Genomic DNA, 16,436 nt, shown 5'->3' with positions numbered 1-16,436 from the left:
GATTTCGATGATGATAATGATGGAATAGTAGATTTAAATGATTTCAAGAATTTATTCCCGTATGTCACTGTCTGCAACGTTTTACATGATATACTTCTGAACCCTTACCCCTATTTCGGGGTTACAGAAACCCGTACATGGCCAAGAGGTTTCCCTCTGCAATATATTAAAAACAAAAGGACACTACCTAAGCTATGTAACTCAACTGATTATGTTCGGCTTGGTATAGTGCAATCATTAGCTAATCATGAACCTGACGTAGATGCTGTTTATAGAATGACACGCGACGCACCTTTTAACTTTCACGCCAAACGAACATCTCATCGGCCCTTCGTTTTGCCAAGAGGTTCATATGCACCATTCAATGCCCAGGCTACATTATGGTTTCCCCCGGCGTTTGCTTACATGGCATTACCATTGAGTGTACATGGACGTGTAAGTGATATTTGGAGAAGTTACATAGCGCAATATTTTCTAAACAGAAAAAACATTCGCTTAGCCTTTTCGCCGCCATATGTGATTCAAGACAGAAATGCCCATACTCTTTTAAGAGATTTCAATGCAGAATTAGATTTGTACCAAAAAAGTCAACAATTGGTCCATTTTCTTTCATCTGCAGAATATGTTAATGTAGACATTGTGGAGTTGTACAAACATTTATATACAAGACAATATTTAGAACAAATAGACATTCAATTCGCTGAAGCATGGACAAAGACGTTGATAAATATAACTGAATCATTCTAGAACTATTATCCATTTAATTGACCCTGGCAAAAGTTTCGAACGTTCCAATAGAGCCAAACGTAAGCAAGATTGAACACGATTATGCGATTAATTTTCTTACACGGAAAAATAAAGCCAATTCAGGAAAAAATGTTTTTTAGTATATGGCCTATACACACCGACCCTTCTTTTTTTCATTACGTAAATGGGTTTGTTTTGATGATAGGCATTTAGGAAAATACGTAATAAAATTTCATGTTAATTTAATTTAATTTTATGTTTTAAATGAAAACAAATCCATTATACGTAAATGAAAAGAAATATAGCTAAGCGTCCAACAAAAATACGGGTCCGCCGTATGTTTCCGCGTAGTATACCCAATATTGGACTCTCTGGAACGTTCATAAATTTACCCTGGTGTGCCCAGTTAAAATTAAAGCCTTAATGAACAATTTCCGTTAAATTTAAATTTTGTTATTCTTTATTCAAAATGTTGAAATAATATTAGTAATAACTGACGGGAAGGGTTGATGTCCATTTTAAGTTGAAATAACAAGGTAAGGTGAAAGAAACCCCACTGGTTATTTTGGCCATTTAACACACAGTTCTATGGGAGGACATTATTATCACAATTTTTAAATTATGATAATATGTCGAACTTTGCTCTGTTGACCTTCAAAGACAACAAATTTGGCCGATTCCATTTAGGTGCAAATTGGGACATGTGTAAACATTACAAATATGCAAAAAAATCAGGTTTGAAAAAATTTTACCAATTTCATATTATAAGATCATACATTATGGCTTTATTGGATTAAGTGACCATAAATATTTTATGATAATTTTATGGCAAGACATCTTATAAGAAGTGTGAAGTAGTTATTACGTTGACTTATTCTTTACATTAAAATGGTAATGTTAACCTTTGCGTATCGTTTATAAACCTGAAAAGCTTTAGTGAAATGTTTATATTAACTTGAGATATGTTTGTACAAATATATATATTAAAATATTAGTTGTAAATTTGTATAAATATATAGACATAAAAGTTGTTATGATCATTCAGACGGGTTGAATAATAGCCAGGTTTAAGTAGCTATACTCGATGAAAGGAATGTTTGGAGTACATAAATTGGTTAGAAATTACTGAAACTAATGTGAATTATATACGAAGTAGTTATTGAGGTATCCTTGTTGAAAAATGTGTATTAAAATACAATTTGTAAACGTTGTACATATATTATTGTGAAATTATATTTTGTTATCCGTCTATTTCTCTTGGTGTAATCAGCGAGTTTTCCCCCCGAAACTTTGAGATCCATCGGCCATCTATTATGGTGTGAAATCTATCTTTCAGCAGAATAACTGATAACTTGATATCAATTGGTGCAGAATCCGTGTCGTAATCTTTTCAGGTACCATTAGCTGACCGTGGATTACCCCTGAGGTAAGCAAGAAAAACAATTCAGCAATTTATAGCAATTTTGAATTGATTGTATATGAGTATCATATGTGAGTGGACACTACGAATGCGCCGTAAACTCGGCAAATTGTATTCTGAGTTACAGTGTAAAATATGCGTGAAGGTCGTACTCATAGCTGTCTCAATTCAGTGCGACAAGTATCTCATCAAACACTGTTTAAATCAATCAAAAATACTATTGCTGAAGAGGATAATAAGCTTCTACCTATTTCTGTAGAATAGTTCTTAAGCATTGTTATTTGTCTAGGTATGTATAATCAACAATTAACAATGAGAGGACATTCCTGAACCTCGTTGACTTGAGGATGATTTGAAATGACCGCCAATTATGACTGTTTGATATTTATTACCAGAAATGTGGAAAAAGAGACACATGCAGAACCGAATAAAATAAAAATTTTGTTGAAGGAACAGAGTTCAACAAACCATAACCCCGCTTCTGGATATCGGTTGAAGTCAAATGATATACCATTTTAAAGCTTATGATATATATTTTTTAAACACGAAATAAAACGAAATTGACCGGGGCCGACTTTACGGCTGCTTCGTGGTGTCCAGTCACATATATGTGATATTTTATGATAGTTATAATTGTTGAAATTCACGCTGCGATAGAGGATTGATTTCCCGCCAAGAATTTTTGCTGCGTGATTTCGGAAATTTTCTGAATAATTTTGCAGCCTGATATTCTTGTATTGATACAGTGTAAATTAATGGCGAAAAGTAAAAGTGAATATGGCTCCTATAAGGCTGTGTGTCCTGAACTCGCCACCCAAAAAAGGTGGGGATGTTACGTTTTTCCAAAGTCGACTCAAATTAAATGATGATATCTCTGCCAAGCAAGAAGTTATTGTCATGCTTGTGGTCTCATTTTATCGCTAAATAAAATGCAATTTTAACCCTGTAAAAAGAAATTCTTTAGCATTTTAATACTGACACTGTGCTTCATAGAATTCAGAATGGGCATGGTGGCGGATGTGGAGGTGGGGGATGTGGTACACACAAACTCTATGGGATTGATATTTTTAGTGCATAATCTGCTTCTGTAAAGACTGTAAATTGGATTTTAAATCTATTTAGCATCTAAAACACTCATGACCTTACAGCTAAATAATTTTACTAATTGTTTTTAATCATTTATGATTGGTTTAGTCTAGAAAATATAAACTTTTCCACACAAAAATACCCATTTTCATATTAAACACTGTAGTAAGTTATGTGGATGTCTTCAAAATCTAAAAGTTACTGTAAAATTGTAATTACTTATATCCTATCATAGTCAAAGTATAGATTTTCTGAAGGGAAATTTGATGATATCTAAATATGGGCTTTTTTTTTTTTTTTTTGTATGCGTTAGGGTCAAAAAGTTTCTGTTCAAATGATGTTGAATTGTAATTGTAATTGAATATATGAATACAAAAGCCACCCAAGTCCATACTTTGGCCAAATTGAGTTAAGCATGGGAAAGTGTTGCTATACATAGGTCTGTCATATGTATGAAAGAACAACTCAAATTCATCCTCTGTGTCTAGTGAGCATGTGAAAAATAGCATGTATGAAAGAATCAACCCATGATTTGAGTCTTGTAACACTTTGATTGAAATCCAGTATGTATAAAAGTCCACTTGTAACACATTTATTGCTGGAGATTGACTTTTGAAAAAAGAATGCGTTTAATCAAGGAAATTGTGTGGTTTATATTACATGGCAGAATGCTTATCAACATTATACATAACTGTGTGCTTTAATTTGTATTATCTTACTAGTGGTAATCTCATTCCAACATTATTGTCTTTGTATATGATTCAAAAAACCACCCAAGTCCCGAATTTAAAATGAACCCCACGAAGTCCTTGAAATGCTAATCGTCATACCTAATACAGTTTAACCCACCCATTTGCACGTAAAACTTACCATATTGACCAGGTAAATATAACTGAAGGAATTAAAATGATACACAGGTTTTTCTCTCAAAATCACTTCCCATGGACTTGGGTGGGTTTTGAATTCATGTATTCAATTGTTTTCCGAGATTACCAAACAGCTCTGATTTTGGTTCTTCCAAAGTCAGTAGGCTCCCACTGTCCTCTAACCAAAATAATGTTGTTTACTACCAGTTTATTACTGCAAGTTGGTAATAAGCAATGCATTAAGTAACCCATTTTTTATCCGAATCTTTTTTATTCCACCCTGTATAACTTGAAGGTCACCCTGTATATTGCGTTTAAATGTGTATATTTGAATTACTTATGCCTTCAGCTTTTCCAAAATGTATACTTTTGCTAGTTTAGGGTTAGGGTTAATAATTGTGGAGATAATCTAATTAGAAACTTGATAGGTGTAAAATTCATAATATTTGTGATGTAACGCTAAGGGTGGCGAGTTCAGGACACACGGCCATAAGCATACCAATTGCCCCAAAAATCCCACTGGATGGCAAGCAAACACTTTTTTGGCCTAATACTCAAAATAATTGAGCAGCACGTATACAGCACGTATATCATGTATATAGGAAGTAGAAGTTAAGCGTACCGTACATGATGACATAGCAAATCATATATCAGATATTGTAAATATTCTGTACATCCAACTGAAAGTTGATAATATTATATTATTAGAAGATATATTTATAAATGTTATATGCAATCAAAAATCTAACGTTTTGGTGAAAAGTAATAATGTGAATCTAATATCACGCCACAATTTTTTGAACACATCTGACAGGTACAATGTGTTACGTAATCTATTGAGTCTCCATGTTATATAAGGTCCTTGGTCTGAAGTGTTCTGTTCAATATCATGTAAATCCTCTGATGGCGATTTCATACCCAGGAATCATGATATTTCAGGCCTTGCCGTCTAGATTTTAAAGGCGAGTGGTTAATCACTCTCTAGCATGATTCTATAGGCGAGTGGTCGAATTTTCACAAATACCACATATTTGTGTATAATCTATAGTAGAGCTTCCAGCTTCGGTCTTAAAACCGTATGTATGTATGTATGTATTTAAGCCTATGTTGAAATGCGCGCGAAGCGCGCTAACATTTGTGACTTTCTCCGCCTGGAGGGGCACAGAATCGATTAAATGCTGAATTGGCTGATTCGATGGCTGATTTTGGGAGATTCGCAGCGAGTGATATTTAGTGTCTATGGCGAGTGGAAAAACGCTCACTAGAAATCGAGTTCGGGCGAGCGGTGGCGAGCGAGAGCGATCGCTCGCCTCAAACGGCAAGGCCTGATATTTGGCTTTTATCCAAGCTTTTGTGGGTTGAGGAAACTGTTTGAACAAGAAAAAACCTTATACGGATGTCCCCATAAATAGTATTTCAAAAAAGATGATACAAAAAATCAGAACCACTAAGACGCATCCGATGTGTTCAAATATGTCTCAAGGTTTTTCTTAGTGCGTCCATGTCAGCTTTCTTTCATTTTACCTCATTATTTCGGCTTACCAGAAAACCAGTTGTTACTATACGTTGGCGAAGTGACGTAATAAATCGGATTAACTACCATAGCCATAGGTAAAAACAATTTTGAAATATCACGCTGCAGTTTGCACTCATCATCTGTGTATGTCTGCAATCAGAGATTGACTACAATACCGGTATTTTCAAAGATACTAATCTTACAGGTGCGAGTGATCAGCATGATATGGTTCAATGCAGAGCTACCGCTTGAACGTACCAGTGCAGCGCGGTTTATTCAAAAATAGTTTTCACCTATTGTTATGGTAGTTAATTATTACATAACTTCGCCAGCGTACATATTAGTTCATCATTTTGGTAATTTTGTTTGACTGAAATCGTATATTATGGCTTTTGAAAGGTACTGGTATGCAGTAAAGTGACGTTCATTACCAAGATTTGTACTTGGTTCGAAATAATGCAAGACCGGGCGGTTTTAATTGCACAATATTCTGAAATATATAACATGTATAACAATCCTTTTAATAAATAAATTGAATTCAATTATATTTTGAAAATTGAAAATGATTTGTTTTCAGACATTTACACTACCAACACCAGTAGTTCATTTGAGCAAATAAAACCATTAAATCGATACAAACTACAATTAATGGCAAGAGTAATGTCCACGTTGTTTATACCCTCCTGACTGCAGAGTATTTTAGCTTATATTTTCAATATCGGAGCGCAGACTATTATAGCAAAATTTTGCAATTACAAATCACGACTTTCATATAATTAAGTAGAAACAAGCAGAGTATTGGCTTAGTGTTTTTCAACATAGTTCTAATAATGACATTATAACTGAAATCTGAACTCAACCATCAAAAATTTATATCTCCAATTTGTCCGTGCTAATTGTCGATAAATCCTTGACGTCTTGCTATAAATAATAGCTGTAATAGCTATGTAATGATTTATCTTGTTTATGTTATAGCATAAATGGGTACAAATATCGACGGCCATGATCGTTGCGTAACCATAGCATCCATCGTAGCAACCTAATAAAGTATTGGAAACCCATTTGCAGAGCTGTTTAATAATCTTTCAGTTTCCAGCGATGTGCGATATCAATCAAAAAGTCCGTTTTGGGATTCGCAGGATGCTACAATAAATGTCATTGGCCCAAATCGGCCATCTGTGGCTAGGACAGGGCTAGGACCCGTGAAATATGAATAACGAATCAAGCACTTCGTCTCAACAGACTATCGACTGCTCAGTGCCAGAAGTGGGTAAGTGCAGTAGCTGCCCTGTGAACATTTGGTAAATTACACACAATACATCTACACATGGCAGCTATTGTATTTATCCACTTCTGGTACTGAGCAGTCGCTTTTATGCGTAGATCAAATTTAGTTGCATTTGTTTATGGCTCGGTTCAAATTTTTCGTATGGCATAACAAAAATTATTTTATAATTCATATTATTAGGTTCCAGACTTACTAAACAGGGCCCACTGAAGTGCGTGGGTGCGTACGTGAGACATTGTGAAAAACCCATTTAGGCATAATACTATAGCTCTCTTATTGTGGACTTGGATTAGCTCTATAAGAATCTTGGAAAATTTAATCAATTACGCAAAGCTTTGTTATTTAATGGGGTAAATTGCGAAAGACTTGGCCAAAATTATTATAGAAACCATATTGTCAAAACTAAAAACAATAAGGAATGTATATTAAAGATCTTACCCAATACTAAGATTCACATATATAAGATAAACAACATTACATTTCCTGAGTACACTACTGTGATATTTTGTCCGCCCGTTATAGCCGTGCGATACACTCTTTTCATGCTCATTCATCTGTGTGAAAACGGCCTTGAGCACATAAAATCGGGAGAAGATTTAGCATAACAATAGAGCAAGTCTCCAAATCCAGTGTAAAAGCTACGGAGAGTAAAACATTCTCATTTACATAACAAGGAGCGACTTTTTGAGAGCTAACGCCCATCATATCATATAGCAAGTTCATCTGATTCTCATTACCAAAAACTTAAACCGAGCCATGCGCATTTACCTTATATATATTTAGATAGATATACAAAAATAAAATCGCCATCTTTGATTAGATGGAATAATAATACAAGTATATATCACTTAACGCCTCTTAAAATTAATGCAGAGACGCAAGTACGACATCATAATAGCTTTTTCAAGGACGGTGCATCATACCATTTGAATTTCGTGTACATGTACCTGACTTTAGTCAATAATTTAGTTAATAAAGAACGTAGAGTCATTACTAGGTATGTTTGCACTCATTTGAAATCATTTTTGATACCATGTTTAAATTGGTCACGTGAATGTTTTAAATATTCTGACATTTTATAAAAACGATAATTTTGTTCAATTTGATGTCGTCTGTTACGCCGATTTTCGCGCCAAGAAGGTTAAATACTTAAAAGTGTTTGGATTTATTGACCATGTCTTAACTCGCATTTATTCCGCTGGATTGAGAATAGATTGGATTGAATTGAATTCTCACCTAAATATCAACGTACCGTAATTGCATAATAGCATCTGCAATTGGTACAGCTCATCTGGAGGTAGGCCCTATTAAAAAAATAATTGATTGTAACTTCACCTTGAGTCATGCTTATTAATGTCAAAATCATCTGGAAGTATCTCTTTCATTTTCCTCAACATTACAGCAATTTAGAGCGGTTAGAACAAGTCTATAATTTGTACCGACTAAAATTGCCATAAAATCATACACTTTCTACATTTTTGTTCAAACGATGGAAAGCACAACAGAGAACAACAACGTCATGGATGCTGAAATTCCTGTAGGACATATTGTCATACTTTCAATCATAGTTTGCTTTGGTCTAGCCACTAATCTGCTGTTATTATTTCTTATCTGCATACGACGTTCTCTTCGTACACCCAGCAATATTTACATCATCAACAAAGTTGTTACGGATCTCTTAACCTTAACACTCGCACCTCTTCATCTTATATCGATCGCTGACTCTCGTGGATGGGGTTTTGGTGTGCTTGGATGTCAGATTATCAGTAGTTTCGACATGCTTTTTCTGTTCGTCAACCTTCATTCACTCTTTGCTCTTGGTCATCAAGTGTATGCCATCTTTGCGAAACCGAAGTGGTACATTGACAACAAGAAGGCGTTAAATCACAATATCGCCAACTGGATCTACTGCGCAATGTTGGTATTGCCTGTTCCAACTACTTCGTACACGTTCCTTTGGGATGGACTCATTGTCTGCGGCTATAGATGGCCTCCTATGCAAAACTATTACGCAATGTACTACATCTCACTCTGTGTCGTCGGCTTTATTGGCCCATACTGTTTCTTCCTCTGGTGGTTGTGTGAAGTCCGAAAAGTACCTGCGATTATCCGGGAAGACCCGATGAGTAAGCAAGAGGTGAAGGAAGTCTGTCGCGTTTTGATAACAATGTGTGTCATATGTTTAACGAGATGGCTGCCATATTGGGCATATCATTTCGCCATTATGGGGATCCTTGGGGATAACTACACTCAATCATTCCACGTACCAGGTGGCACAGGATCTTTCAACATGGCCGTTTCTTGGACCTTTTATCTTACAGCCGCTTCAAATATATGTGTATTGACATTTACAACTGAAAGCTGGCGTGTGGCAGTTAGAGATGCACTCCGTTTACGATTTGGTAGTGAAATAGCGACAGCTCCGGGGGAAGCTGCTATTGGCCCGACGACGAATGCAATACATGTGTCTGTTATTTCTGTGCAAGCTGCTGAGGAGGATAATTCGTATGATAACGTGGCAGTGGGTGGTGCCCCCGGAATGATTGAAATGGAAACGTTAGCTTAAGACTTTCTTATATTATTTATAGGAACATACACAACGGCCAGTGACATGGGTGGGTTCAAGTTGTTGGTATTTTGCCTCATTACATAACAAAAAATTTCGTAATTTGTGATGCGATCAAGCAAAATCAGTCGGAACTCGGAAATATTGATTTTGAGATACAGCCAAGCAAAGAATATAGTTCCTTTTGTTTTCTTGTGATAACTCTTTAATTGCTCATATCTTTGGAACTGGTTGTTCAATGTCATTGGGGTTTTCTGCAAAATGCAGTTTTGTAAATGCCTTTTACTATTCCATAAGAAACTGAAAATGTAATATTTCCGAGTTCCGACTGATTTTGCTTGATCGCATCACATTTATTCCGTACCCAAAAAAGGTTAACAAGAAAATCCGACTCCACAATAGAGAGCTGTCAATCAAATGTTAACAATAGACGTTACGAAATGTATCAAGGGTACTTGGCTATCAATTGTTTTCAAGGGTATGTTTGAAAAACGGCATTTAAAAAAGAATTAAAACAAAAAAAATACTTCACAGCAGGTTTCAAATCACTGCCACGGGCGACAATGCCTTTGGTGCTACGGTGATTGTGATTAGTTCTTGCGATTTTCTAATAATATACATATCAACACGTTTCTAGTGTAGTAAAAATCAGAGTTTGGTAGAAATACAGTCATAGTAAGACATAGTACTCTACTTTCTGAATGAGTTTCTTTTAATACAAATTGATTTTGATTAAAATGTCAGATTATCGGTAGTTTCAACATGCTTTTTTCTGTTCGTCAACCTTCATTCACTCTTTGCTCTTGGTCATCAAGTGTATGCCATCTTTGTAAAACCTGTGGGAAATTGACAACAAGAAAGCATTAAAAATCACAATATCGCCAACTGGATCTATTGCGCAATGTTGGTATTGCCTGTTCCAACTACTTCGTACACATTCCTTTGGGATGGACTCATTTTCTGCGGCTATAGATGGCCTCCTATGCAAAACTAGTACTACGCAATGTACTACATCTTACTCTGTTGTGTCGGCTTTCTTGTACCATACTGTTTCTTCCTCTGGTGGCTGTGTGAAGTCCAAAAAGTACCTGCGATTATCCGGGAATACCCGATGAGTAAGCAAGAGGTGAAGGACGTTTGTCCAGTTTTGATAACAATGTGTGTCATAATTATGTTTAATAAGATGGCTACCATATTTGGCATATCATTTCGCCATTATGGGGATCCTTAGGGATAAATATACTCAATCATTCCACGTACCAGGTGGGCAATGATTAACTCACATTCCTCATGAATGTTGTTCGTTGTTGAAAGGGATTCAATCATATGTTTCACCGTTGTTCATCACCGTTTAACATCTCGCGTCCGGCGCGTCTGCGTGGTTTTACTTCGCGAATTAAACTACGTAGACGATGCGGACACATGATGAACAACGGTGAAACATGATTGAATCCCTAAACCATCACATAAGGACTCAGAGGACCTAAAATTAGTGGGTTTTTTTATTTGGCAAAAATATCGGAATGATACACATCTTTATAGTTGTGTACTGTTTGAAAAAATGAGAAAATGTTCCCCGATGTTTTAAGAGCATGATCTTAATTGGCATCGTCTTGTTAACGATGAATAAAAAACCCCATATGCTTCTAGTTCATGAAAGTGCAAAAGAATTTAAGCATTTGAGTGCATGTTGACTATTAATATTGACATCCCATTAGCAAATATTATGACATAGCAAATGCGATTCCATTAGCCCCTACCGTTTGCGTTGTATCACGCAACACAAATCGCTCATGCAATATTTCACTTCCACACATATTTCGCTTTCACTCCGCCATCGCCACTTTGCTGTATTCATATTTGATTGCATGTTGACTACTATATTGACATCCCATTAGCAAATATTATGACATAGCAAATGGGACTCCATAATATGCATTGGCCCCTAACGTTTGCGCTGTATCACGCAACACAAATCGCTCATGCAATATTTCACTTCCACAAATATTTCACTTTCACTCCGCCACATTGCTGTATTCGTTTTAAACAATTTTGTTCTGAACTTAACCTCTAAAAAGGCCAAGACGCAAGTGCATATTTAGGTACTAAATTAATCTAAAAATTAAACAATTCTCCTGATATAGAAGTGTCTCGGTTCAACCACACCTCCCTTAAAGGAGGATTTCGTGATCCTAGCATCCTCTTTTTATGACATTTTTCAGTATATATCCACGAAAAAATCTTATTCCCAAAATTTCAGTTGTTTCCGATTTTGCGTTTGCGAGTTATGCATGATTATGTGTATACTGCTCTATTATGATTCCGTGTATTACATTGCTCCATAGGCCACTGTTGTAATTTCGTTCTGGTATACCAGAACGAAATTCAAATTTGGCAATATTTTTGCTAAACGAATTAATCTGCAAGAAATATTTGGTACATAAACATTATGTATCTAGAGGTATCCAGCGGTATAAAAATCTCAACCTTTTTTGAGAAAATTGGGGGATGAGGCTGTGGATCACGAAATGCCCTTTTAAGATGGGTTAACGGACTCATGCTAAATCACAACTGTTAGTGAAATCTTATCCGTTTCCTGAATTTCTGCCAAAGTGAAATAAACCCCTGCCCTGAATGTAGATGTATGTATAGCTAGAGTAGTAACACAATTATATGGGCTGGTATAAATTTTTGCTATAATTATTACAGACCATGAAAAATGAAAGTGGAATAACCGCAAAACTACAGATCTCAAGACAGATGCTTCCTAGTAAAGGACTTAAGATATGTCACAACTGAGAGTAAAATCTAGTCTCTATCTGAGTTTTTTCTAAGGTGAAAATGGTATCACCTTATATGGGCTGATGTAAAGTGCTATATTTTTTAGTCCATCAAGAAATGAAAGAGATATAACTGATAAGATCTACGATAACTACAGTTTATGACAGGAAATAGATGCTTCATGTTACAAGACTTTTGATATGTCACAACATGAAATTGACCCTTGGATGTACATGTATGTATAGCTACTTTTCAGAAAAAATACAGCACTAATTTTTTGGGGATTAAAAAATATCTTGAAATTAAACATAGCTTAGTCCAAAAAAAACGTTTCTGCATGTTGTTTTTACAAATGCCATCACAAAACTCAAAAAAACATTCAAAATCTTGAGTATACGCATGAGTTTGCTTTTAATTTTTTTTTATTTGATGTTAAATTTGGTAATTGGTTATAAAATATGTTAGAAATTGTGTTTTTAGAAATTAGAATCCTAGCCTAAAATTAGACTTTGTACAAGTCTTCGGACTGAAATGTTTGTTTTTAGACCTTGTTTCCAAAAATTGACCAAATAGTAAAGATGTTATGTGATCAAGCTAAATAAGTTGTTTGTCAAGGAAATTTAATGTTTTAAATGTGCCATTTTCAAAGAAAACAATTGGACTTATGGTTCAAATGATTTATTTAAATTTATCACATGTTCTTTCATTGCCAGTTAGTTCTAAACTTATGGTCATTTATGCTATAATATTAGTTTCATCAAAAAATTAAGCTGTATTTTCCTGGAATCGTGGAAAGTGGAATAGCTGATTAAATCAAATAAATTACAGACCACGACAGAAAATAATAAGTCACAACATTGTCTCGTGACAGAAAGTAGATGCTGCCTGTGTCTGCTCATGTGTCGATACTATAACTTGTAAACTTGTTTCCATTGTGAACATTCGATACGTCCATATAATGTGAAAAACATTTTATAAATTTCAGTTCTCTCCACATTTACCCATCTGTTAACAACATGGATGTGATTATACTGCAATACATCAGTATACTCTTATTGTGCCACAGATTGGTACTAACTTCAGCAGCCACTCACCAGTCACCATGTTACCCATCAGGAAGTATTCCTTGTAAAGTCTACAACCATACAAGACTGGATTGTGCCTACAGAAACCTAGTGTGCATACCACTATTACCAAGTAATGCTTCTCTGCAGGGGATTGAATTGCACTCCAACCAGCTTAACAATATTCCTGATGATGCATTTGCAGGGCTCAACAACTTGCTTGATCTGGACTTGTCTTCAAACAATATCTGTTACATTTATGACAACAGCTTCAAAGGGCTACACAAACTCTTCAAACTTGACCTGTCAAACAATAATTTGAAAAACTTGACTGGTATTCCATTTAGAGATCTTGTTTCATTACAGATACTTGATCTTAAAGACAATCTAATCGACAGTTTCTCTTCATCGACACTTGCAGCACTGACAAACTTGGAGGACCTCAGCATTGGTTTTAGATGGCTCAACAATATGACAAACACCCCTTTCATTAACCTCACATCTCTGCAGAGTCTTTCATTGGATATGTCATTGATATTATTTGACTGTAATGCCACCAGAGAGCTATTCACTGGACTTAGTAAATTAGAAACCCTACACTTGTACCTTGCAATTGGAAGCTGTACCAATTATGATTTCTGCCCACTGATTTCCCTGCAGACATTAATCGTTTCAGGTGTTGATAATGAACTAAACATAACTCATGAATGCTTAACAGAAATTCCTTTGAAACATGTTGAAGCTTACCATGTTGAACTGTACTCTCTCTATGCGTACCTACATTACCTCACAAGTCTTTATATTTCAACATCCAAAGATGTCAATGAAATCATCATGGATTTAAACTCACTGAATTCATCACTTCGTAGCTTATCTCTATACCTTCATCATGTACAAGTACATCTAAATTCCACAACATTTGAAGGCTTACCAAAATGTAATAATGCAACTTTGAATGCACTTAAAATCTTTGCCGCTGAATTTTGGATTGAAGGTTCTCCTTTCAAGTGGTTTCCTAATCTGCATGTGCTGCAGATAATTGGGAATAGTGGACATCCTCAAACTGTTAAGGTGTTCTCGGTAAATGCCTTTGTTGGCTTAGAAAACTTAAGGGAGTTACAATTAACTTTATTATATTTCAATGTATTTGCATCAGGTGCACTACGCATACTTGGCACATACAATTCTCTCAAGGTTCTGAACCTGGTTGACAATCATATACAAGGTGATATCACATATGATCAGCTTTGTGTGATCACATCACTTGAGAAGTTGGATTTATCATACAATAACATTTATTCTTTCCCACATAGCTTTCCATGTAACCCATTATTGAAAACATTACTAGTAAGTAAGAAATCACCAGGATGGCGCTCATCCAGCATACACTTAGTAAAGATTTGTCATAATGCACCTAATCTAAATATCTTGGATGTATCATATTGGTATATTTATCTTGGTAAATGTACATGTCCAAAACTTATGACTCTTTATCTCAATGACATTTTGACTGGTAATATTGTAAGCGCTGAAGTTATTGTACCTAATTTACAAAGACTTCATATGGGCAACGTTCACTTTGGCTCACAGTATACTCAAAACACGATAAAAGCAATTCTGAATATATTTAAGTCACATAATCTGCAATATCTTGACTTGCATTCAAATTCAATATCCGCTATTGACAAAGAAGAAGCTATGTTATTGGGCAACTTAACATGGCTGGATTTAAGTTACAATCAGCTTGTATCACTTGATAATCTACAAAATCTGAATCATATGCACACATTAATTTTGAGTGGGAACAAAATTGCAGTTGTGCCAGAGTCAATTCTTTCTCAATCAAATCACCAAGAACTTCAAACATTAGAGCTTGAGAATAATCCACTATTATGTGATTGCAGTGTTATGGCATTGAGAGAGTGGTTACTAACTGATCAAGTTGTTAGTCTTTATTTTGGTCCTATTGATCTTCTCTTTCCTGATAACTACAATTATATTTGCCATCTGCCAGACTCAAAATATGGATTAAGTGTGACTGAGATTGACTTGGACTGCAAATCAAAATTGTGGATGTACATTTCTATAGGCATAGCATGTTTAGTTGTTGTAGTCATTGCAACTACAATAGTCTTAAGATATCGATGGCATATTCGATACATACGCTTCCTTCTGTTCAACAGAAGACCATATCAAAACAACCTTATCAATAACGATGATGATGTTCTTGGTGATGATGAAGACGAGGATGGTGTACCTCGATATGATGCTTATGTGATATACCATGGACAAGATGAAGATTGGGTAGATGGTGAACTTCTAGTCAACATTGAGGAAGGCGAAGAACCATACAGACTTTGTCTTAAGACCAGAGACATACGTGCAGGCAGACTCATCTTCAATGAATTGTCACTTCACATACAAAGAAGTCGCAAAGTTATTGCAATACTCTCGCCTCATTTTGTTGATGACAATTGGTGTCACTTTGAACTAAACATGGCACATCGCAGGGTTCTAGAAGAGAATCCTAATGTCCTGATCTTTATACTTCTGGAAGACCTTCCTGAAAGGAAATTAACTCTACTGCTGAGACAATTATTTTGCAGAGTTGAGTGCCTTAGATGGCCTGCAGATGGACATGGGCAATACCTTTTCTGGCGGTGTCTTAAAGAAGAACTCAAAAGACCCGTGCCATTAGATCGACGCTTTCAAGTTTAAAACAGGCATTTCATTTTGACATACCAAACTGGTGCTTCATGAATTTATGAGATTATGATGTGCACCAAATAATTGCTAATATTATAGCACGTTATAGTCGGGGTTATAGTACGTTATTTATGATAAGAAAAGAGGTACCGCTAGAATTTACCTCATTTCTTAACATATATAATGAATCACTTGTCTTGAAATTTCAGTGAAGTAATTGGATTCCTTGCTTTCTATAGGTAGTAACATATTTGATGGTCATGTATATGTACCATTTTCTCTCTAGTTCCAAATTATTATTGATGATATAATCATTTGATGCCTATTGTAAATCTTAAATAAAACGTGCATGGTCTTATTCGCCGTAGAAGTGACGTAATAATCGGATAACTACCA

At 35.4% G+C, this 16,436-nt stretch overlaps 1 protein-coding gene across 1 annotated transcript; it reads left to right on the top strand.

The window, feature by feature from the left end:
* Positions 1-13,286: 13,286 nt before the first annotated feature.
* On the top strand, positions 13,287-16,187 carry LOC140164155 (toll-like receptor 6). The gene has a single exon (XM_072187398.1). The coding sequence runs from the start codon at positions 13,287-13,289 to the stop codon at positions 16,050-16,052; it is 2,766 nt and encodes a 921-aa protein (XP_072043499.1). The 3' UTR covers positions 16,053-16,187.
* Positions 16,188-16,436: the final 249 nt, after the last annotated feature.

The sequence above is a fragment of the Amphiura filiformis genome, chromosome 11, assembly GCF_039555335.1.
Source record: "Amphiura filiformis chromosome 11, Afil_fr2py, whole genome shotgun sequence".
Taxonomy (NCBI): domain Eukaryota; kingdom Metazoa; phylum Echinodermata; class Ophiuroidea; order Amphilepidida; family Amphiuridae; genus Amphiura; species Amphiura filiformis.
Note: the sequence above shows the minus strand (reverse complement) of the source record. Positions and strands in the feature narration are given on the sequence as shown.